The 22,649-nt window shown below is 49.2% G+C and overlaps 2 protein-coding genes across 11 annotated transcripts in view; one reads left to right on the top strand and one right to left on the bottom strand.

The window, feature by feature from the left end:
• Tpx2 (TPX2 microtubule nucleation factor) overlaps positions 1–6,334 on the bottom strand; it is a 62,490-nt gene extending 56,156 nt beyond the window's left edge. The window contains exons 1-2 of one of the 2 annotated variants that reach the window (XM_037205300.1): positions 6,148–6,334; positions 5,259–5,473 (exon numbers count right to left, since the gene is read on the bottom strand). The gene's annotated coding sequence lies outside the window, so the exon portion shown is untranslated. Of the gene's footprint in view, positions 1–5,258; positions 5,548–6,147 lie in introns of those variants that run through there. The other variant, XM_037205301.1, reaches the window with a different exon arrangement.
• Positions 6,335–6,453: 119 nt separating this feature from the next.
• The window catches only part of Bcl2l1 (BCL2 like 1), a 53,241-nt gene continuing 37,045 nt past the window's right edge, over positions 6,454–22,649 (top strand). Inside the window, exons 1-2 of one of the 9 annotated variants that reach the window (XM_028887537.1) lie at positions 6,454–6,542; positions 8,028–8,722. In XM_028887537.1, coding sequence (XP_028743370.1) covers positions 8,159–8,722 — 564 coding nt within the window. In that variant the 5' untranslated portion in view covers positions 6,454–6,542; positions 8,028–8,158. The other 8 variants (XM_028887533.2, XM_028887536.2, XM_028887535.2 and 5 more) reach the window with 8 other exon arrangements.

Here is a 22,649-nt window from a genome sequence, read left to right as displayed (position 1 = left end):
CCTCACTGAGGAACCTGCCTCCAACAGATCGGCCTCCGTGTGCGCAGGTCTGTGAGGCATTTTCTTGCTTGCTAATGGCTGAAGAGGGCCTAGTCTACTGTGGGCGGTGGAACCCCTACACAGGCAGGGCTGGGTTATGCAAAAGAGGTAGCTGAGCAAGCAAGAGGAGGCAGCTGGCAAACGGCACTCCCGTCGTCCCGGCTTTGGCTTCTGCCTAGGCTTCCTTCCTTCCATGATGGATTGTGACCTGTGAGGCAAATAAATCCTTCCCTCCCTCAAGTTGCTTTTGGTCAGTGTTTTATACCAGCAACAGAGAATCAATCTAGGACAGTCTGACCCTCTCTGTCTTCCATGGCACCGGCATGCATGTGATGCACTTATATACATGCAGGTATATATCACATACATACATATCACATACACACATAAAAAAAAATAATAAGGGGCTGGAGAGATGGCTCAGAGGTTAAGAGCACTGACTGCTCTTCCAGAGGTATTGAGTTCAATTCCCAGCAACCACATGGTGGCTCCCAACCATCTGTAATGAGATCTGGTGCCCTCTTCTGTGTACATAATAAATAAATAAATCTTAAAAAAATAAAAAATAGCCGGGCGGTGGTGGCGCACGCCTTTAATCCCAGCACTCAGGAGGCAGAGGCAGGCGGATCTCTGTGAGTTCGAGGCCAGCCTGGGCTACCAAGTGAGCTCCAGGAAAGGCGCAAAGCTACACAGAGAAACCCTGTCTCGAAAAAAAAAAAAAAAAAAGAAAGAAAAGAAAGCCCTAGGTTCTGTCCTTTGCATGGCAAAAACTGAAAGGGAGGGAGGGAGGGAGGGAGGGAGGGAGGGAGGGAGGAGGGAGGGAGGGAGGGAGGAGGCCAGGCGGGGCAGGAGAGATGGCCAGCAGTTGAGAGCACCTACTGCTCCTGCACGGGGTGTGGTCCAATTCCTACCACTCATGGTGGCTTACAACTCTAGCTCCAGGAGCATCTGAAATCTCTAGCCTCCTAGGGCACCTAAACCCAAACATAGACAGACATACACAAACACACGCATGCACTAAACACACACACATACAGACATACAAGATATTTATAAAATAATAAATCTTTTTTTTGTTTGTTTGTTTGGCTGGCTTTTCAGGACCAGTTTTTCAAGCTGGTTTCTCTGTGTAGCTCTGGCTGCTCTGGAACTGGTTCTATAGACCAGCTGTCCTAGAACTCATAGATCTGCCTGTCTCTGCCTCCCAAGTGCTGGGATTAAAGATGTGTGCCACCACTGCCCAGGCAACAAAAACAAATCTTTTTAAAAAAATGAGGAAAAGTTGAATAGAAAGACCAACTGAAAAAACAAGCAATATAAACAAACAGCATTTATTGCCAGGCATGGTGGTGTATGCCTTTAATCCCAGCACTTGGGAGGCAGAGACAGGTGGATTTCTGTGAGTTCGAGGCCAGTGTGGTCTACAAAGGAAGTTCCAGGACATCCAGGGTGGTTACACAGAGAAACCCTGTCTCGAAGAACAAACAAAAAGCCCCAGCATTTACCACGACTAAAAACATATCAAATTGTTCAACTTCACTCACAGCAAGAGTAAATGAAAGATTGCTTTTCTGTGTATTTTAATTGTTGTTTTGTGTTGATAATGTTTTGAGACAGGGTTTCTTGTAGCCAAGGCTGGACTGGAACATCCTTTGCCCAGAGGATGAACTTGAACTCCTGATCTCCTGGGTTACAGGCTCAGTTGCCTTTCAGTTTTAACCCACCTCGCCTCACTTGCAAGAATGAAAACGAAACAAAATAAATTAAAAAAAAACAAAAAAAAAAACCAAAACAAAACAAAAACTGGACACGGCTGGCATTGAAGCACAGAGATAAAAAGCTAACTGGATGTGTGAGCTCTTGGTTCCCCGCAACACGGAGAGTACCTGTGTGCACACCATAGCACACTGCGGTCTTACCATGCGAAGGACTGGACACTTCGCAATCTGCTAATGGGAAGCTAAGCCAGCACCGGTGCTGTATGCAGCACTCGGCCAATGTTCATTAAGGCCGAAACAGATTAATCTGCTCATACCGTGATAATTCCACTTCTAGGAATTTTTATATTACAAATGCCAACATATGCAGAACACAGATTAGGCAAATTACAGCATTATCTGTAATGGGAAAAGATTGGAAACTACCTAAATGTTCTCAAAGGCGGGAAATGGGTGACTAAATGATACAATATCCTTATAATGTTTTTATGTTTTTAGTTAGTTTGTTTGTTTATGTATGTATATATGTATGTATGTATGTATGTATGTATGTATGTATGTATTTATTTTCAGAACTGAGGACCAAACCCAGGGCCTTGCGCTTGCCAGGCAAGCACTCTACCACTGAGCTAAATCCCCAACCCTACTTGTATATTTTTTAAGACAGGGTCTCACTATGTAAACCAGACTGGCCTCAAGTACACAGAGATCTATGGTGGTATTTTATTTGTACTGAAATGTGATTTTAATTGTATGTTAATAAATAAAGTTGTCCGGGGGGTCAGAGCTAATAGCAAGCCATAGCAGAGCTGGGCGTTTGTGGCGCACGCCTTTAATGCCAGCACTTGGTAGAAGAGCTAGGTAGGTCTCTGTGTGGTCAAGGATACAGCCAGCATTGGAGACACACACCTTTAATCTCAATACCACAGAAGACCTGGAAGTCTCTACAGATAGGCAGTGACGAGGCAGTCATGTGTTTGAGTTTACAACCAATGAGAAGGCAGAACAGAAAGACTATATAAAGACAAACACACAGGAAGTAGGTCTCTTTTTTGGAGAGGTCTCTTGGCTAGCTGCAGCAGGTGGGTAAAGCTCTAAGCTCTGATCTCTTGGCTTTCTTCTTTGCATTGGTTCTGTGTTTCTTATTTAATAAGACGGTTGGTTACATCTACAGAGATCCACCACTGTCTTCCTCCCAAGTGCTGGGGCCAACGGTGTACACCAACACACCTTACCATACATTTGTTTCTTTTTAATTTAGAAAATCAGGCCAGTGAGATGGTTCATCATGTAAAAGCACTTGCCACTCAACCCTGACACCCTAACTTTGCTTCCCAGAATGCACAGAAAAGCCAGGTGTGGCAGTTTACATGTGTACTCCCAGCCAGAACACTCCCACAGCAGAGTGGGAAGCAGAGGCAGGGTGATCAGAACAGCCGCAGAACAAGAGAGACCTTGCCTCAAAAACAAAGAAAAGAAAGAAAGAAACAAGGTGAGAGGAAGGAACCTACTGTTCCTGTGGTGTACCACATGCATGCCTGTGCAGAAGTGGGAAGAGGACATCAGCTCCCCTGGGACTGGAGTTACAGATGGTTGTAAGCCACCAAGTGAATGCTGGAAACTGAACCTTGGTTCTCTGAAAAGTGCAAATTAAGTGCGCTAAACCAGCCCCCTATGATACCCAACGATCAAAGAAAATTGGTAAATGGAGAGTCACTGGTTATAATGTGCTAAACATTTGTATAAATTCCTTTTTAAAAAAATTCACTGGACAGGAAGGTGGTGGCGCACACCTCTAATCCCAGCACTCTGGAGGCAGAGGCAAGTGATTCTCTGAGTTCAAACCAGCATGGTCTACAGAGTGAGTTCCAGGACAGCTAGGTCAACACAGAAAAGCCCTGTGTGTGGTGGTATTGTGTTCCCCAAAATATTGTGCACCCTAATAAACTTATCTGGGGTCAGAGAACAGAACAGCCATAATATAAACATAGAGGTTAAGCAGTGGTAGCACACGCCTTTAATTCTAGCATTCCAGAGGCAGAGATCTATCTGGATCTCTGTGAGTTCAAGGCCACACTAGAAACGGCCAAGCATGGTGACTCACGCCTTTAATCCCAGGAAGTGATGGCAGAAAGCAGAAAGGTTTTTAAGGCGTGAGGACCAGGAACTAAAGCTGGTTTAGGCTTTTGAGCAGCAGTTAAGCTGAGATCCATTTGGATGAGGACTCAGAGGCTTCCAGTCTGAGGAAAAAGGATCAGCTGAGGAATTGGCAGGTGAGGCTGTGGCTTGTTTTGCTTCTCTGATCTTCCAGCATTCACCCCAATACCTGGCTGCAGGTTTGTTTTTGTTAATAAGACTCTTTAAGATTCATGCTACAACTTCTAAAGCAAGTTCCAGGAAAGGCGCAAAGCTACACAGAGAAACCCTGTCTCGAAAAACCAAAAAAAAAAAAAAGATTCCTGCTACAACCCTGTCTCAAAAAAAACAAACAAAAAAATTTTTTTAAATACACTTATTTGTTAAGAAGCCAAGATTATTAGTGGTTTGGTCTGGGAAAGGAGCTGACACAAAATTTCCCTTCAGACAATGAGCATTATGCAGGGTGAGCACAAACCATGGTCAGGCCTTGCGTGGGAAGGGACTGAGAACAGCACATCACATCCGGGGTAGCATGACAGGGCTGTGAACTGAGTGACCATGATAGAAATATTGAGAAAGTCAGCTTAAGGAGAATGGGTAAAGAGCTGCTGTGGGGGAGGGAGGGAGAGAGGGAAAGAGAATGAGAACCATCGAGAACAAGCCAGCCAGGGCAGCAGAGAGAAAGCAGGAGCCGGACATCTCTTACTTTTAAAAGGCTTCTCTAGGAGGTAAGGCTGAAAGCAGGAATGAGGTAGCACGTTTATTTATAAATTCCTGTTACAGCCTTCAGAGAGAGCATCAGGCGGGAAAGGGAAGGCAGGTCCGGGCCCATGATCTAACATTATGTGTGCGCTCTACCAGGAGTTAGAGGGTGGGGGGACAATTCTGAGTTAGTGCTCTGCTTCCTGCTCGACCAGGAGTTGGGGGGGGGGGGCAATTCTGAGTTAGTGCTCTCCTTCCCGCTCTATCGGTTCCAAGATGGAAGTCAGGCTGTCCGGCTTGGCAGCACGCACCTTTCCAGGCCGAGCCACCTCACCAGCCCTCTCCTCTCCGTAAGTTCCTCTTTTAACCTTCTGGCCACTGCAGGGGAGCTGTGAGAGCCGCTGTCTCTGCTGCCTGGGGACCGTGAGCGAACACAGGTGAAAACGGAGAAGGACACACCTGCCATTTTGATCCAGCGATGGATGGTTTATCGCGCTGGCCAAGCCATGACTTGGTTTCAGACCAGCCTGGGTCCATTCCGCTCCAGCACCCATCCTTTCTGTGCAGATTCTCTCTGCTCACCCCGCTATTTTTCTTACTCTGGGTAATTTACTAATTTCTTTAGTCCCAGCTTCCTTTGGCTGGTTTAATTACACCCACCTGAGAAGATGTACATGGCTCGGTGAAGATAATGAGTTTGAAACAAGTCTGGTGTGTCCGTCCCCACGTAGGCTCAGCTCTCCGGCACCCGACACACACTCAGTCAAGTCAGAATGAACTCTGTTGCCAACAGTGGATTCTGCTCTATCTTTGGTGGAAGACGGTGAGCCGAAGTCTCCAGACTGTCAGGTGATTTGAGAGTGGTTCTCCTCTTCCTGATGCCACGTCAACAGCCCAGGAATCAGGGGAGAAAGAAAACTCTTTTATTATGTTAGTTAGGGACTGGGTAGTCCATCCTGGCCATCTGCAAACCAGGAGGCCCACATCCCAGCAGCTCTCAGTCCACAAAAGTTCAAAGACTGATAATGAATTCAAGGCCAACCTAGACTGTAGTAAGTTCAAGGTCAAGGGCAGCCTGAGTCACATAGCTACATAACTAGATCCTATATAAAAAGAAAGAACTAACCTGCCCAAGGATCTGAGTTCCACTCGTGGACAGAATCAACTCCCAAAAGTTGTCCTCCGACCTCCACATATACACCTACACTCACATGCTCACGCCCCAAATAAAAGAATACATTTTTGAAAAAGCAGGGCTGGGGCTATAGACCATTTGGTAGAACGCCTGCCTGCTGTACGCAAAGCTCTGGGTTCGATCCCCAGAAACACATAAACTGGGTATAATAGTGAGACAGGAGGCCCAGAAGTTAGGGTCATCCTGGACTCCGTAGCTAGAGGCCAGCTTGGGCTGAAAAACTGTTTCTCCTGCACTAGGCGGCCAGAGCCGAGCTTGGCAGTTTTGGTCACTCACTCTAAAGCAATTCCCCCTTCACTATCATTACCATAATGCCAAGATTGGTTTGTTCGTTTTCCAGGCATTAGAGATTACCTTGTTTGTGTATTTTTCTCGTTGGACACTGTCTCCACCCCTGAGGTATAAGTCTTCATGAAAACAGAGACCCTGTCTTGCCTCGTTCAAAACCATCTTCAACACTCCAGACAAACTAAGGGGGCAGGAAAACGTGTTTTTTCGGTGGGTGGAAGTACAGACGAAATCAACGTGAACAGGGAATTCTGAGTTTCTGCGGCTCCTCCAATCCGTCGCCAGGGGGCAGCCTTGCCCACGTTTCGACGCGAGTCCTCCTGGCGCGCACTCCGCTTGCGTCTCGGGCTCGCGCGCGCTGCCGCGGCACCGGAAGTGACTGCGCTTGCAAGTTCCCCCGGTCTCTTCAGGGGAAACTGAGGCCGGCTTCTCCGGGAGACACGGCACGAGCAGTCAACCAGGTAGGCCGGCCCAAGTCCGCGGCGTACAACTCGGCCGCGGAGCGCCCTGGTGCCTGGAAACCACCAGGCCGATGAAGGGGGGATGTGGCCCCCCACGGCTCTTTGGGCTCGCAGGTGAGAGCCCCGCCCCCTGTGCTTGACAGGCGCGGCGCCCAATGGGAGCCTTTGCCGTCCCGCTTCCGTGCCGATTCGGCCCGCGGATTGGCTACGCTGGGGCGGGCCGCGGGGGCGAGACCCCTCCTTCCAGAGAGGTCTAGGGGGCGCCCCTGAGGGAGGGCAGTTGCCTAGCAACGGGGCGGTGGCTCGGCGTGCACCCGGCCGAGGGGAGCGCGAGCTGTAAGCGAGGCCCCAGCCCACCCACCCGGGGCTCCCGCGCGGAGCAGCCTCCTGCCCTCGAGCCCTGCAGGGGGCTCCAGGAGGCCGCTTTGGGCCGGGCCCCAGGAAAACGAGGTCTCCGCTGTGGGAGCCTCGACTCTTCTTCCTGGCCGGTGGCGGGGCGCAGCGCCCTCCCTTTCACCCCGTCTTTGTGCGGGGTGCCGGCGGCCATTGTGTCCGGGCGCGGAATGGAGGACCTGGCAGTCCCCCAATGCCATGTCCAGGGCCTTTGGGGAATTCAGAGACAACCGGCGGTGTTTGTGGGGGGTCTCCAGCACGCAGCCTCTCGGAAAGGCCCGCGGCTGTGCTTTCCGAAATCAGATCGCAGATCCGAGGCGGTTTCCCCCTCCCGGCGTCCCTGCGCGAAACCTTGAGATTCACTGAGAAGTCCCTTCAGGGGACTCATCCAGGGCTGGTACTTAAATAGAAAGAAAGAAAGGAGCGGGTGCGGGGTGGGGTGGGGGGGAGGATTACACTTAAGTCCATTCCTCCGGGAGCTTCTCCTGGCTCCCAGTAGGAGGCGGAGAGCCAAGGGGCGTGCTAGAGCGAGGGGGTTGGGCTCTCGGGAGGCTGGTGGCTGCGGACGCCCTCGATCGGGGCGATGGAGGAAGCAGGCAAGGGGGCAGGTTCCTAAGCTTCACAATTCCTGTGTCGCCTTCTGGGCTGCCTACCAGGTCGCATGATCCCTCCGGCCGCGGCTGGTTTGGGGTTTGTTGTTTTTTTTTTTTTCCTGCCAGCCGCCGCGAGGCAGGCAGAGTTACCGGCAAGCCAGCCGCCACCTCCTCCCGACCTATGATACAAAAGATCTTCCGGGGGCTGCACCTGCTTGCTGTCGCCGGAGATAGATTTGAATGTAGGTGGGGGGAGGCTGCCAATGGGGGTGACTTTTTGAGGAAGGCATTTCGGAGAAAAAGGGGTGGGTGGTAGTAGTAAAAAGAGGCTGATGAAACAATTCAAAGCTTGCTGGTCTTTCAATTGGACTTCATTGAAGTCCCTTAGAACCTGGACTCAGACCTTTATAAGAGCCACAAAGAAACCGATTCTGGTACCTGGAGGAGGAATGGGATATTGTAAGGTAAATGACATGCATATTAAATTTTTCTCCTGAAGCTCTTTCTCTCCCTTCAGAACCTTTATTCTGGCTTTGGATCCTGGAAGAGAGTCGCCAAACCCAGGGCAGACCCAGTGAGTGAGCAGGTGTTTTGGACAATGGACTGGTTGAGCCCATCTCTACTATAAAAATGTCTCAGAGCAACCGGGAGCTGGTGGTTGACTTTCTCTCCTACAAGCTGTCCCAGAAAGGGTACAGCTGGAGTCAGTTTAGTGATGTCGAAGAGGACAGGACTGAGGCTCCAGAAGGAACTGATTCAGAGAGGGAGACCCCCAGTGCCGTCAATGGCAACCCATCCTGGCGCCTGGCCGACAGCCCCGCGGTGAACGGAGCCACTGGCCACAGCAGCAGTTTGGATGCGCGGGAGGTGATCCCCATGGCGGCGGTGAAGCAGGCTCTGAGAGAGGCCGGCGATGAGTTTGAACTGCGGTATCGGCGGGCCTTCAGTGATCTAACATCCCAGCTTCATATAACCCCAGGGACAGCCTATCAAAGCTTTGAACAGGTAGTGAATGAACTCTTCCGGGATGGGGTAAACTGGGGTCGCATTGTGGCCTTTTTCTCCTTCGGCGGAGCCCTGTGTGTGGAAAGCGTAGACAAGGAGATGCAGGTATTGGTGAGTCGGATCGCAAGTTGGATGGCCACCTACCTGAATGACCACCTAGAGCCTTGGATCCAGGACAACGGAGGCTGGGTAAGAACCACGCCCCTTGTCTGTCTCTTCTTTGGAGATCCCCAACTGCCCTTGTCGGTCTCTTTTCTGTTGCATGGCATGGTTGCTGAGGATGTTGATTGTTCAGGAAACCTGCCTGGCTTCATTTCCACACAAGAGGTTAACTTGGGAAATCTAGATGAGACCCAGTTCTTGAGAGACCTGCGTCTTTCATTCTGGCAACCCTTGTGGCCCCACCGGTTCTTAGTTTTGTTCCAATTTCTCAGCAAAGGAAAGCATCGCCTGTGTGTTTCCTAGGCTGGGGACCTGTAAGAGTGGCAAGTTCTGCCTGCTTCCTGCTCACTGTCACGTAGTGGGTCACCTTGGCTGGGAGTGATGCACATAATGCCCGGGGAAACTGAAGAGCCGCGAGCCTCGGGCCCTTGTGCACTTACAGGCACCGTACTCAGACCATCTGGCCAGGCGGGGGCCCGCGGCCTTGGGTGGCAGAGTACCGTCGTCGTCTGATTTTCAAGGAGGGTGGCTGGGCCAGTGGTGGCGGTGCTGCGCCCCTAAGTCCATTTTCGCAGCTGCACGGTTGGCCTGTTGGGGGCCTCTTGCTGTGTCATACGTTGAGCCCAGGACTTTGCACCTCACTGCCCAGGGTCGGTTGGGGATCTCCAGCTGCTCTGCCTATTGCTTTTCTGGTCGGGGCCCTGGGGCCTTTGTACTGGAACGCCGTTTGCTGGCCGAGCAGGAACCGGGTCCGAGAGGCTCCATAGGAAATTAAGATTTGGTGACAGACAGGATGTGGGTGTGAGTCCTGGCCCCGTCACTCAACTCCCATGTGACCTTGGACAGGCTGGTTTACCTTCTGGAGCCTTAGTTTCTAACACAGAAAAATGTGGCAAGCTCTCTTGCTTAACAGAGTATTGTGACTCTTAGAGATAATGTGAACAGAGGCTGACGCCAGTGAGTGCCTTCTCTTCAGAGAATCCTTCTGCTCGTCACCTGGTCAGGGTGATAGAGAGGTGAGAGGCTTCCTTACCAGTAGCCACCTTTCGTAGTGAACTCCATTCCCAAATAGGGGAGCTCGGGGCTTATGAGAAGTATTCTGTCCCCTCAGAATATGTAGAAAATGGACAAGCTGTGGAAAATAAGTCATCCATTGAAGGAAGTGAGGTGGAAGGGGCCATGCACCATGGACTCGGGAATGTCAAGAATTCGGTTGTCCATAGGCTGGGCCTAGGGCGGGGCAAGCGCTTCGCTTTTGCCACTGAGCTAGAAACCTGCTGGGTTTGCCCTGAAACCCCATCCTGTCTCTAGTTTCCCATTGCTTTGAAACTTCACCCACACCTCCCCACCAGTAGCTCTTGTAAAGGCAAAGAGGTCACTTGTCATAGAGGTCAGATGACCAGGGTAGAGGTGGCTGAGGTAAAGGTGGGCTTCCTTGAGCTAAGGATTGCCAGACTTGAAAGTCAGTCTGTAAATGAACTCCCTGGGGAGATAAATGATTAAATAGTTCCTGTTGGTTTGTGCTGTGACCTCTTCTATTCATTCTCTCTTGCTTTGATTCTCTTTTGGGGCAAATATTTGTTCAGCTAATTACAGGAGGGCCAAGATTCCAGCCCTTCAGACACACCCTCTGAAGCATCCCCAAGTAAACCCGGGCCCTTTGACTCTATCACTTGCTGACTGTCTTTAGCTACTGGTCCTAATACCAGGTAGGCACTTGCCAGCTATAGACGGTAGGCAGGTGAAGAGGTACCTGCTGGGGCAGCCGGCCTCTGCGCAGGCTACTGGGACCTGAGACTTGCCAGCTGCCTCATATTGCATGTCATGTTCCAATCACCTGGAAAAATGCTAAGCCTATCTAAGGCAGCAGCTTGGGGCAAGGTCATTAGCTCTCAGTGACTAAAATTCCACCTACCACCGTCTCTTCACTCAAGAGTCTCCAGAGCCTGTTGGGCAGCATACCTGGGAACTTCCCACTTCTGAGAGGGAATGTGTGTAGAAGAGCCGGTTATGGCAGAACCATTCCTGGGCAGGCATTCTTCCCCCGACACCAGAGGTAAAGAACATTCCACTCAGTGACATTTGAGCCCATTTCCTCTTAGGTCCGCCCTCTGAGCTGCACAGATGCTGCTGCACTGGCACCCCAGATTTTCCTGGGGGCTGCAGCTTGGAGTCTTAGAATTCAGGTGATTCACCCAGGGTGTGCTCTGAATTTAGCATCCCTTTAAGGAAAGGGAAAAGACTTTCTTGAGTATCTTGAGTACCTCTCATGTATTCAGCATTGTGTTTTATCCTTTACTTAATGTAGGCGATTCACTGAGCAGTCACTATAGGTCAAGCAGTGTGCTAGGTGTTAACTTAAGCTGGACGCTATCTCTCCATCTTGGAAACACATGGTCATTCATATATTCCACACAGTAACTTTCCAGGGTAGGTGAGTTTTTTCCCAGGTGGTACACAAAGTTCCAGTGACTAAATGACTGAGCTTAAATGTTTCTCAGCCAACTAAGTGTCTGGATGAGAAATTTAAATTGAAGTTGGCCTAATTTCAGAGTCTAAACCCTTTCCATCCATACCTTGTTCAGGAAGTAATAATCTAGACAGTCGAGCATAGAAAATCAAGGCTGAGAAAAACATGCCTGTAGAAGGTGCTCATTCCATGCTGCAATTGTACCATTGTTCAGGCATCTAAGAACAATGCCTTTATCATCAGTAGCAGGTTCCCAGATGTGTGGGAACCTCAGACTATGGCACTATTAAAACTCAGACATGGCAAGTGTTGAGTGGCGTTAGGAGTTTGCCCAGTCATGGTCGGCTCGTGTTAGTGTTTTCATTGTTAAAATCTCAGCCTTGTCAGTCATTGAGAGTGGTGTGTGTGTGTGCAGGGAGATGGCCTGTCCCAGAATCTCTGTTAATTGTGGGGTGATGCTCTAAGGATTGGAACTCCAGCCTCTGGCCACACTACTGCCTGAGTCCCTTGGAAAAATGCTGAACCTGTTGTGTCTCTTGTCTTCGGTCCCTCCCACCTGTAAAATGGAATAATGATACCCAGCTGCCAGAATAAAAGCCCTTCCCTAACCTAAATTGTAGGGTGGACGCACTTCTTCTCCAGAGCGAGCTTCCTCCCTCAAGGTTCTGAACTTTGTCCCTGGAGCTACTTCTTAAGAAACTAAGCCAGTTCACTGGGACCTAGCCCCCAGTAGATGAAACTCTTTTGTGTGGGTGGGGGATTCACTTTGGTATAGCCAGCTCTGGAGATACCCTTCTGTGAAACACCATTGTTAGGAGCAGTGAATGAGCCATAGCCAGGAGGAAACCGAGTTTGGCCTTTCCCGAGCTGCAGATCTCTTCTTACCTAGTCTGGCTTCTTCAGTGCAGCACAGATATGGATATGTGCTTAGCTGAAGCACCCTCAGCTCCATTTGCAAATTTGGCAGTTCTGTGGTTTTCTTGGGGGAAGCCCCATCAGAAATCCCAACACAGAAATTTTTAGTAATCTCATTCAGGTCTCAAAATGAAGTAGAAGGGTCTCAGGGGCTCCCCCTTGGAACACCCACTTTTTCTCGGTGTCCTTTTTTAGGTGGCTCTTAAAACTCTTTTGCCATCACAGGGTTTTCCAGACTCTCTAAAGCAATATCCCCAGCAGCCACATGGAGCTCTTCATCTTCTGCTTGAAAATTACCCAGGTATTTTTCAGGGGGCCCTAGTGGAACTTAAAGTAGTTTCTTGACTTTTTTGTGGGTAACCACCAATTTTGTTTGGGCTGTGTGAAGCCATATTGTTAGCTGACCCCTTCTCCCATCAGACTTTGCCAGTGGACTTGGGCATCCTCCTCCTGTACCCAAGCTCTTGTTTTTCCCCAGCCCTTAGCCTACCATCACAGGGCTTGCTTTTTGTTTAGGTTTAGTGTGCTTAGATTTAAGGGTAATCCCCAATCAGCAGCTCTTCAACAGAAACAACATCTTTCAATAACCTTAGTCTGTCAAGATCTCTGTCTCCATCTCCAACTAAGTCTGCAGTGTCCTCTTTTCTTGAAGGAGTCTCTGGATCCTCTATTGTCTCTGCAGCCCACAGTCTGTCTTCCCCACTCCATTGGGCATCTAGGGATATGACAGTCCCACTGGGCCTTTGTTTCACCTAGGGAAGAAAAGACCCAGACAAATTGCCACCAGCTTGATACTCACCTTTTATATATGATCCCCAGCACTGTGCATAAGGGAAAAGAAGTGACTGCTGGTTTAAATTGGTGCACGTATTTCTTTTTAGTTTTTTCGAGACAGGTCTTCTCTGTGTAGTTTTGGTGCCTTCCTGGAACTCGCTCTGTAGACCAGGCTGGCCTCCAGCTCAGAGCACAGGTCTTGGGCGTAGTAGTCACCTATGAAAGAGATACTGAGTATCTGAGGAAAGGACCTGATCAAGTCAGAATAATAATGGGGGGAGCCTCCTCTGACCCTCACTCTGGTGGGTACTGGGAAAAAAACAAAATTCAGTTTTTGCCTCATGTAGCTCATTCTGGTGGAGAGACAAAAAATACATAATGGAGGCTGGGACTCAGTCTGTAAAATGCTTGCTATGCTAGCATAAGAATCTAAGTTGGCCAAGCTGTGGTGGCACACACCTTTAATCCCAGCACTTGGGAGGCAGAGGCAGGGGATCTCTGTGAGTTCAAGGCCATCCTGGTCCAAAAAGCAAGTTCCAGGACATCCAGGGCTGTTAATACAGAGAAACCCTGTCTTGGAAAACAAAACAAAACAAAACAAAAAGAATCTGAGTTTGATCACCAGATCCAGAACCCATGTTTTAAAAAAAAAGCCAAGCACAGTGGTGTGCACTCATAATCGTAAAACCGTAAGGCAGAGACAAGGGGATTTCTGGAGCTTGCTGGCCAGCCACCGTAGCCTGATGGGTGAGTTCCAGGCCAGAGAGGTAGATAGCTCCTGAGGAACAATACCCAGGGTTAGCCGCTGGCCTCCAGATGCATGCGCATATATATGCAAGCTAAGCTGAGTACACACATACACATGATTGTATAATGACATTTTTGTCAACGATGGACTGTGTTTACCACAGCAGTCCCATGATATTATATGGTCTGGGGGCTGGAGAGATGGCTCAGTGTTTAAGAGCTCTTGCTGCTCTTACAGAAGACCCAAATTCAGTTTCCAGCATTTGTGTGTGTATTATGAATCAGCTGATAGTAGGTACTCTGAAGAAAATAAGGCAGATTGGTTCATAGAGAATGCCCAGCAAGGCAGTGTGGGATAACACTTTAAAGAGGTTGGTCAAAGGGCCTGGCAAGATGGGTCAGCCTGTAAAAGGTGCATGCTGTCAAGCCTGATATCCTGAGTTAGGTAGATCCCTGGTTCCTACCTGGTGGAAGGGAAAAACTAGCTTTTGCAAGTTGTTCTCTGACCTCCATGTATGTCCATGGTGTACCCTCCCCCAGTATTTATAAATAAGTAAATAAATAAATAAATGAAAGTTACCAAAAAAGTAAACAGCCAAGATGCAGGACAATGAAAAATAGCTCACCCCACACCTGTCAAATTTCTTTGGCTAGGATATGAATTAACTTGACATAAGACAAATTAAAAGGAAAAAAAACATTTTGATAACCCATGGCTTGATTGAGGTTAATGTAGCATCTTGAACAGAAAGGAATAGGAGTGTGGTTGCATACACCTTTGATCTCAGCACCCAGGAGGCAGAGACAGGCAGATCTTCGAGTTTGAGGCCAACCAGAGCGACATGACGAGACCCTGTCTCAAACCAGTTAGTAAGTAAATAAATAAGTGGAAAGAAGGAATAGGGCTTTGGGATTTGTACAATGACCATTCAAGTTTTGAGAGGCTTAGCAAATTATAGCAAATGAATATTTTACTATTCAGGTAAAGTGTCTCAGGTAATAAAAGTTGTAGAGCAAACTGACAACTGATACAAACACTTTTGTAACATGTTTCTTTATAGATATTTCTTTTATAGAAAACAGCTTTTCAGGGTTACTCCTGAGTTGTAGGTTTCTCAGACTGACCAGCTCCAAGTGTGCCAAATACACATGTTCTGGTCTCCCACAGGCATGTTCTTGAAATACTGTTTCCAGAACTCTGACAGAGGATATTACCTGAAGGTATTTGAGCCAAGATCTGAAGGAGAGGAGATGGTTCACTGTGTGGGTCCATATAGAGAGCTTTTCAAGCAGAAGAGTGGACCAAAGAAGAGAGATGCTTGCCATTTTCAGGGATGGCAAGAGGTCAATTTGGCTAAAAAAGTAGCAGGGAGCAGAGGAGATTTTTTTGCTTGTTTTATTTTGTTTTTGCCCTCCATCTATCAAGGAGATGAAGGCGAAGAAAAGGTTGGGGGGCTGGGTACCAGAGCATATAGGTGTATTACAAGGCAGGTTGAGGCTTTGGCTTGGAATGAGAGAGAAGCCAAGAGGAATTTGGAGCAAGGAGGTAATGATCAGAATTCTGTAAGGGTGGAAGCAGGTCTTCCTTCACCTTGAGAAGAAGCTGGTGCCACTGGCAGATGAAAAGGCATCTTGGCTTTAAGTGGCTGTAGAGAGAAGGAGACTCTGGAGACTCAAGAGAAGACCATCTTTGCACATGGTGTATTCACTGGTCCATCCTACCCACACTGGAAGCCTTTTTTTTTGGGGGGGGGGACTCTTTGGAGAGTCTAGATAGAGTGAGGGCTGAATAAACTGTTAGGCTGGGTGTGAGGGTGCATGGCTATAATCCTAGTGTTTGGGAGGTTGAGGCAGAAAGATTGTTTTGGGTTTGAGGCCAGCCTGGGCTATAAAGTGAGCCCATGTCTAAATAAATGTCCTAACTCTTTTTCAGAAATACTTCTCTCTAAATACACTTTACAAATGGCCTTCCTCTATTCTGTTTCTGTCTGAAAAACTGCAGCTTGTCTGAATTAAAATCCTAACTCACCCAATCTCTTTTGGTCTTCCTGAATCTTGAGTACAGTGATAAAACGTTAAAGTATGCTTGGGATGTGGTGGGCCTGATGCCATGTTGATGTAATATTTCTTATCTGTACCATGGAATGCTTGGCTCATTCTCAGAGCATCCATTCTCAGCCGGGCAGTGGTGGCACACACCTTTAATCCCAGCACTCAGGGAGGCAGAGGCAGGCGGATCTCTGTGAGTTCAAGGCCAGCCTGAGCTATACAGAGTGAGTTCCAGGAAAGCCACAAAGCTACACAGAGAAACCCTGTCTCAAAAACAAAAAAACAAAAAACAACAACAACAAAAAAAACCCATCCATTCTCCCTTTTCTTTATAGTCACCCATAATGAGCACATTCGCACAGCAGCCTTCTGTCACAGTACGAGCTCTAGTGTGTCTGTGCCCTGGTGATCCAAGATCTCCATGGTCTTAGGGTAAGGATCCAGACATACTCTCTTAGCTCTGTCACCAAATCACTTTAGCCCCAGACTTCAGTTTCTCCCTTATGGTGGGATCTTGAAATTGACATCCTAGGATTCTCAAAGGCCTTCAACCCTATGGCAGATTTCACCAAGAATGCTATTCCACAACAAAATTCATTTAGGCTGACTCTTTCCTGTCCAGGACACAATACCATCACAGGGTAATTTGTCATTGGCCCCACAAGATGAAGGCTCCGTGCATACTGACGAGCATATTCCAGCTTTCAAAAAAAGTACTTTCTTGTCTTTGTGATACCTTTAGCCATGCAGATTGGTGATCGAGACAGTGCCATCTCCATGTCACAGGAGCAGGCAGGCTCAGAGATGTAGCAGCTTCGCTGGTCACCTGCTATGTGACCTGGGCTTGTTGGAAAGGTCAGAAAGGCAGTTCTTGGCCTAAAGTGCTCAGAATGGTGACAGTCGTCCAGGCAGTGCTGTCATGGTGCTTGGGCTCCTTCAGTCACTGTTTTCATAGAGAGAAGCCACCTTTGGGACCTTGTGCTGCTTGGTTTTATCCCCAGTGAGTCCCAGGCCAGGCCTACACTGGCTCTAAGCTCCGGAGTTCTCTGGGTAGCGAGCAGAGTTCCCCTCGGAACTAGAACTTTTTCTCCTGCTCTTCAGGAAATGCCATTCCAATGACTTCCATAGACTACTTCCTGTCCCGGCCCAGCAGCCAGATTCCTGCTGTAGAGTGTGGAAACTGGAAAGTAATGTCCCAAGAGGCATGCCCGGGCTGCCCCCTCCCCATGCCTCTCCCTTCCCTCTTTCACTCACTCTCTCTCTGCTCTCATTCCCTCCCCCTTCTCCAAGTCTCTCCCTCCAACCTGCCATCATCCACTTAGGACTGGGGATGCCTTTCTGGTAGTTCTGTCACTGATGCTAGGCTGTGGGGGTCAGTCCGAAGAACTCCTGCCTTGTCTCCTTGGCTCTGTCGGTTACTACACTCCCCCAGAGGGGCATTAAAGCTGTCACTTGGAGTGCCCTGGGTTAGCCGTGAACTGACTTCTCCCAGGGGTTCCTACCCACTTGGGAATAGGACAGAGTCCTAAGACAGGTAGCCACAGTTCTGCATTTAAAATCCTGTCTTTTGGAGATTGATGACAGGGTGGAGTGACAGAGTTTGCTGCCCCTTCCCAAGTCACCTTTCAGGAGGAAGCTGGAAGGTTACGAACCTTTTTGAATAGTCATCTGAGGAATGGGAGCTGGCCTGGGAGGAGATTGGAATGCACTCAACTATGCCTCAGATCCTTTGTTCCAACTCTTGAAAGGGAAACATTCCCCTCCCTCCACCCTGGCCACACACATGTGCCTTTGTTCCCCAAGTCAGAGGCAGGCAGCGCCTGGAACACAACCACTGGGAACACTGTGTCCCTTCTGAGGAACCTGACTCGCCTCCCCAGAGGCTGGCCCCTGGTCAGTGGGACTGGGCCTTAGGAGCCCAGCCTCATGCTCTTTTCACAGAAGTGTCTCCTACAGGCTGACAGCTTGCTTACAGGCAGATGTCCAGGCCCTTCTGTGGAATTATTCCATGGGATACCCATGGCCCAGAACTAAGCCCCTCCCTCTTATTCCGCTTGGTGATTAATATTATTGTTAACATTGCTATTAATAGCACCTAACATTTATTGAATGCTTACTCTCTGCCAGGCATTGTTCAGTGTGCGCTACAAGTACTAATTGATTCCATTCTCACAGCAACACTCGGTGAAGTAGGCACTATTATTAGCCCTTTTCACAACTGAGGCACAGGAGTAAAACAGCTTGTTTGGAGTGGCACAGTTAGTGCTGGGCAAAGCCTGGGAGGGAGGCTTGGCTGGGTTCTGAAGGGGCGTACAGCACAGAGTCAGGACTCGGCACTAGATCTGCCTTACTAAAGCGTAGGTTGGTTGTTCTCATTCTTCAAACAGCCTACAAAGTAGGTGGCATCTTCATTTTATAGTCAAGAAAACCAAGGCTGAGAGAAAAATGGTGTTGCTGCGGCCTCCCAGTACTGGCCTGGGAGGAGCTGGGATTCCAGTTCAGAGTGTTTAGTTTCTAAAACTGCACCACCAAAGCAGTCTGCAGTTTAGGGACAATTCCTTCTATGTACACGACTGTGTTTTCTAATGTACCAAACCTTTGTGTTCGCATTTCCAGGTAAGATGCATGCTTTCAGTCTTATTTCTAGGGAGGAAATTAAAGAGTGCAGTGCCTGTCAGGCCTAGAGTCCCATTTGGTCTGGAGTTTGTTTTGGGGACAGGTGGCTTTTTGAGAGTCTCATGTGTCCCAGGCTGGCCTCAAATTCACTCTGTTGTTGAGGACCTTGAACTCCTGATCCTCCTTCCTCCACTTCCTGGGATTACAGGCATGCCTCACCATGCCCTGCTCTTATGTCTGGCTTTTCCCCTAGTGTTACTAGTGTTACCTGCCTCATCTAAACTGGATTTGTTTAGTTCGATCAATAAATGCTAATGAATGCCTTAGATGGGGACACCATGGCTGTGGTGGTGAGTGAGACTACATGGTTCCTGTGGGTCTGTCTCAATGACTGACACCATGGAACTGCCTAGTGTCCTTCTTGCCCCTCACATTAGTCTATGTGATCATCTGTCTGTCCTCTCAGCTCCCAGAGAAGGCAGGCAGGGCTTACCGTAGTTAGGTGGTAGTTTTCTGTTGCTGGGACAGAGTACTCGAGTCTAGACACAGTTTAAAGGATGGAAAGGTTATTTTAGCTTACTGTTTCAGAGCTTTCTACTCATGGCCCACAAATGGTGAAGCAGAGTTGCTCACCTCATGGCAACAAGGAAGCAAGAGGTGTGAGAAGGGGCCCTAGGAAAAGAATGCACCCATCCCTGGGTGCCCCAGTGATTTACTTCCCTCCAGCGTTTTCCCATTGCCCAGTAGCCCATTAAATTAGGAGTCTGAGCCAAGCAGGACGGTGGTGGCGCACGCCTTTAATCTGAGCACTCAAGGGAGGCAGAAGCAGGAGGATCTCTGTGAGTTCCAGGACAGCCTGGGCTACAGGGTGAGATCCAGGATAGCCAGGGCTACACAGAGAAACTGTCTTGAAAAACAAAACAAGATAAAACAAACAAAAATTCTGAATCTGCTCTTTAGTGATGAGAAGAGGTCAGAGATCTGCCCTGCCAAGGATGTCAGCTTGAGCAGACCTCTTTAGCCCCTCCCTCGCTTCAAGTCTCTGAATAAAATGGTTTGATCCCAGTCAGTGAACTCATTATCGTCCAGCCCTCGTGATCCAGTCACCTTCCAGAGGATTCTGCTTCTGAACACTGTCATGTTAGGGACCAAGTCTTTAACACATGAGATTTGGGGGGGGGGTCCTTTTTGCTTTGAGACAGTTTCACTATGTAGCCCAGGCTAACCTGGAACTTCCTGCAGTCCTCCTCCTGCCTGAAAGTACTGGGATTACATTCATATGTCACTGTGCCTGGCTAACACGGAAGCTTTTCAGGGATATGTCAGAGCCAAGCTAAAACAGTATTTATTAATCTCTTAACAAACCTGTAGACAAAACTCTCAACTCACATGTGAAGCAACTTCCAATTCTCAAATCCATAAACCTGAGAGGATAATGCCAACCTTACCAGAGTCGCAAGGCATAAATGAGAGTGAATGCCTGAGTGTTGTGAGGAATAATAACAGGTGTTGTGTGTGGAGTGCCAGCTTGCTGTGTGCCAGGTGTGTGTTTATGCCCTTGACATAATGGTCTTCTTTGGTCTCCACCACTGCTCCCTCCGGGGGGAAGAGGGTCCGTCCAGGACTCGGAGACCTCCGCAGTCACACATCTTCTAAGAGGCAGAGCGCAGTCTCGCAGTACGCCTCGTGCCGGAATCTCGCCTTCTGCCACTGTGCTGTTGCTTCTTCTGCAGACCTGGACTGGTTTATTTTCTCCCGAGTACCTGGCACAGTGCCCAGGCTTCGGCAGGGGATTGGCTAGGGTCTGTTCAGTGAACATGAGGGTTGTTACTACTAGATGCGGTACTACAGTGTCAGTCCCCGAGGAAGCAGACACAGCTGAATCAGAAGTAGGCCCCAAACACTTGGTGAATGGCTTGTGCCAAATCTGTGGCGTGGACTCAAAGTGGAAGAGCCCATACCACTGATTACAACCTACAGGTGGCCTGGGCCTCTGCCAGATGGTCCCACTTCTACCATCACAACCCATTAGATTACTTGGCCCAGAGGCCTCCACCCTCAGTCTGCATCGTCACCTTCCACCTGGCCCCAGGCCAGCTGGCTTGCCAGTCTAGACTCTTCAGCACCCCAGTGCAAAGGGTCAGAATGGGGCAGTCACTGGGGGCTTAAGTAACCACAGCTTTCTCTCGGCGGTGTAGCTTTGTATGCTGAGGTCTCCATTTCCTCATCTGTAAAATGAAGATAACGGTAATGAGTCTCTTCTTCCAAGGCTCCATGTTTTCCCTCTGTTGGGAGTCACTCTGCCTGCCTCAGGTCTGATTAGGACTCGGGGTTTATCATTGAGGTTTCCATGTTTCAGGCCTCCCCAGAGGCCACCCATGTTTACAAGTTTACTGTCTAATTCAGAGAAACTTAAGCTCCCAGAGTATACGGCCTTTGACTGGAAAGTGTTCCTTTATTACCAGCATCTAGCCGAACGAATATTTGGAATTAGGTGCCATTTGGCCAGTATTTGTTGAGAGACTGACTGTGTCGTGTAGACCATGTAGCTGTCTGTCTGACACACGGTAGACTCAGTCAGTTTTAGGTGCTATCACCTGTTAAGAAGATGTGGAACTTGAAGGCTTCTTTGCTCCTTCCTACTCCTGGATGCTGGGAGTAGTGTTCTTAGGCATGCTGTGCAAGTGTTCTTCCTTCAGTCTAGAGTCCAACCTTTCTGCCTGTTTTGAAACAGGGTCTCTGTAGAGCACAGCTGATCCTGAACTCAGTCCTCCTGTGACACACTCCCCAGTAGCTGGGGTTATAGGCTTGCACTACCACGCCCAGCCCGGTGAAAGTTTTCAATAGGTGAGAGGAATGTGGCTGGGACAGGCTAGATGGATGAGACCCAGCCAGCCGGATCTGAAGGGTGCATGTGATTCACTGGAGATGAGGAGCTATCGTTATGGCTTCTGCTGAAGAAGATCTGGGTTGGCAGTAAAGCTGGTCAGGCAGAAGGAAGCAAGACTGATGCAGGCACAGGGATGGGGGAGCTGATGGTAGTGCCGGGCTCAGAGGAGAGAAGCCCAGAGCACCAGGGGGTATAGGCAAGTCTCCAGTAACCCCTGGGAGAAAGAATCCCTTGCCAGCTGGGACTCAGCAGGCGGAGCTGCAGGAGGGAAGAGTCGAAGGCACCTGGGACGTGCAGAGCAGGTAGGCTGCCCTGCTTGTTATTTGGGGCTCAAAGCCAGGTGCAGATTCAAAGGATTGATTGAAGCCTTTTGGCAACTCTAGCCTTTGTAGGGTAAACATCACCTGTCTCCTGCCACCTGCTGTGACTGTGCCAGTGAGGTACCCCGCCAGTCCCAAAGAGACCCAGCTTTCTTGCTGCCCTGGTAGAGCAAAACTACCCTGCAGAGAGGCGGCTATTCCTTTTGCTCCTCTGAAGGTCTTGGGTGACAATAAGGTGTCCTCCACTAAAGAGGCCCTTCCCACCTCGGAGGCGGAGAGGGACCCTGGGAGCAAGGACAGCTGGGCCAACCAGAGGAAGGGGTCAGCTTGAGAGCAGGTGCAGATTTCGAGGAGGGTGGGGCCTGAGGGGAAGTAGGGATCTTGGTAGGCTTCAAAACTTCCCTCCTCCTCCTCCCCTAGCCACAGCTGGCTTCTACAAGAACCTGATGACCTAGTTACAATGCTTAGAAATAGTTAGCTTAGTTTATAGTTTGGGACTGTGTCAGTCTCTCATCCTTGAGGCTTCTTGGGTCAAAAGGTACACTGGCATTCCCCAAAGCAGTTCCATGTGAAGGACATACACCTTGTCACATGCAGAGGCTTGTAGCCCAAGAGAGGAGCCAGTCAACAAGGCTTCTTCCTTGCTGTGCCTACTGCCAAGCCCAGGGAAAAGTCTGTCCAGCCCACCCCTTCCACTTCTCTCCAGGCGACGACGACGGTGGTGGATGCCCAGGAGAAGCTACGAACTCCTTGAGGGACAAAAAGGAAGAAACTCTGTTGCCTTGAGCATAAATCATCTCCTCTTCTCTCAGGATGATAAAACTAGCTACTGGGAGGCTGTGTCAGGACTGTGAGTTCAGGACCAGCTGGGCCCCAAGGAGACCCTGTTTCAAAACCTGTGGAAAATGGTTGAGACCACAACTGGATGGGTGAAAAAGGTTCTGGGGTCTCTGGAGGCCTCCACTCTTTCTGGTAGCAGCTGGCCCTGGTATTTATGCTCCTTGCCTTGCCAGTACCTCCCTGGGAGAAGATGGATATCGCTGTTGAAGAGTTAGGCAGCGGGGTTGGAAGTGTAACTCACTTGGTAGAGTGTTTGCCTAGTCCACGGGAAGGAAGCCTTGGGTTTGACCCCTGGCACTGCATTTAACAAGGCTTTGTGACGCTGACCTGAAA

The sequence above is a fragment of the Peromyscus leucopus genome, chromosome 4 (genome assembly GCF_004664715.2).
Source record: "Peromyscus leucopus breed LL Stock chromosome 4, UCI_PerLeu_2.1, whole genome shotgun sequence".
In the NCBI taxonomy this organism is placed as follows: domain Eukaryota; kingdom Metazoa; phylum Chordata; class Mammalia; order Rodentia; family Cricetidae; genus Peromyscus; species Peromyscus leucopus.
This window is presented reverse-complemented; position numbering and strand designations above follow the sequence as displayed.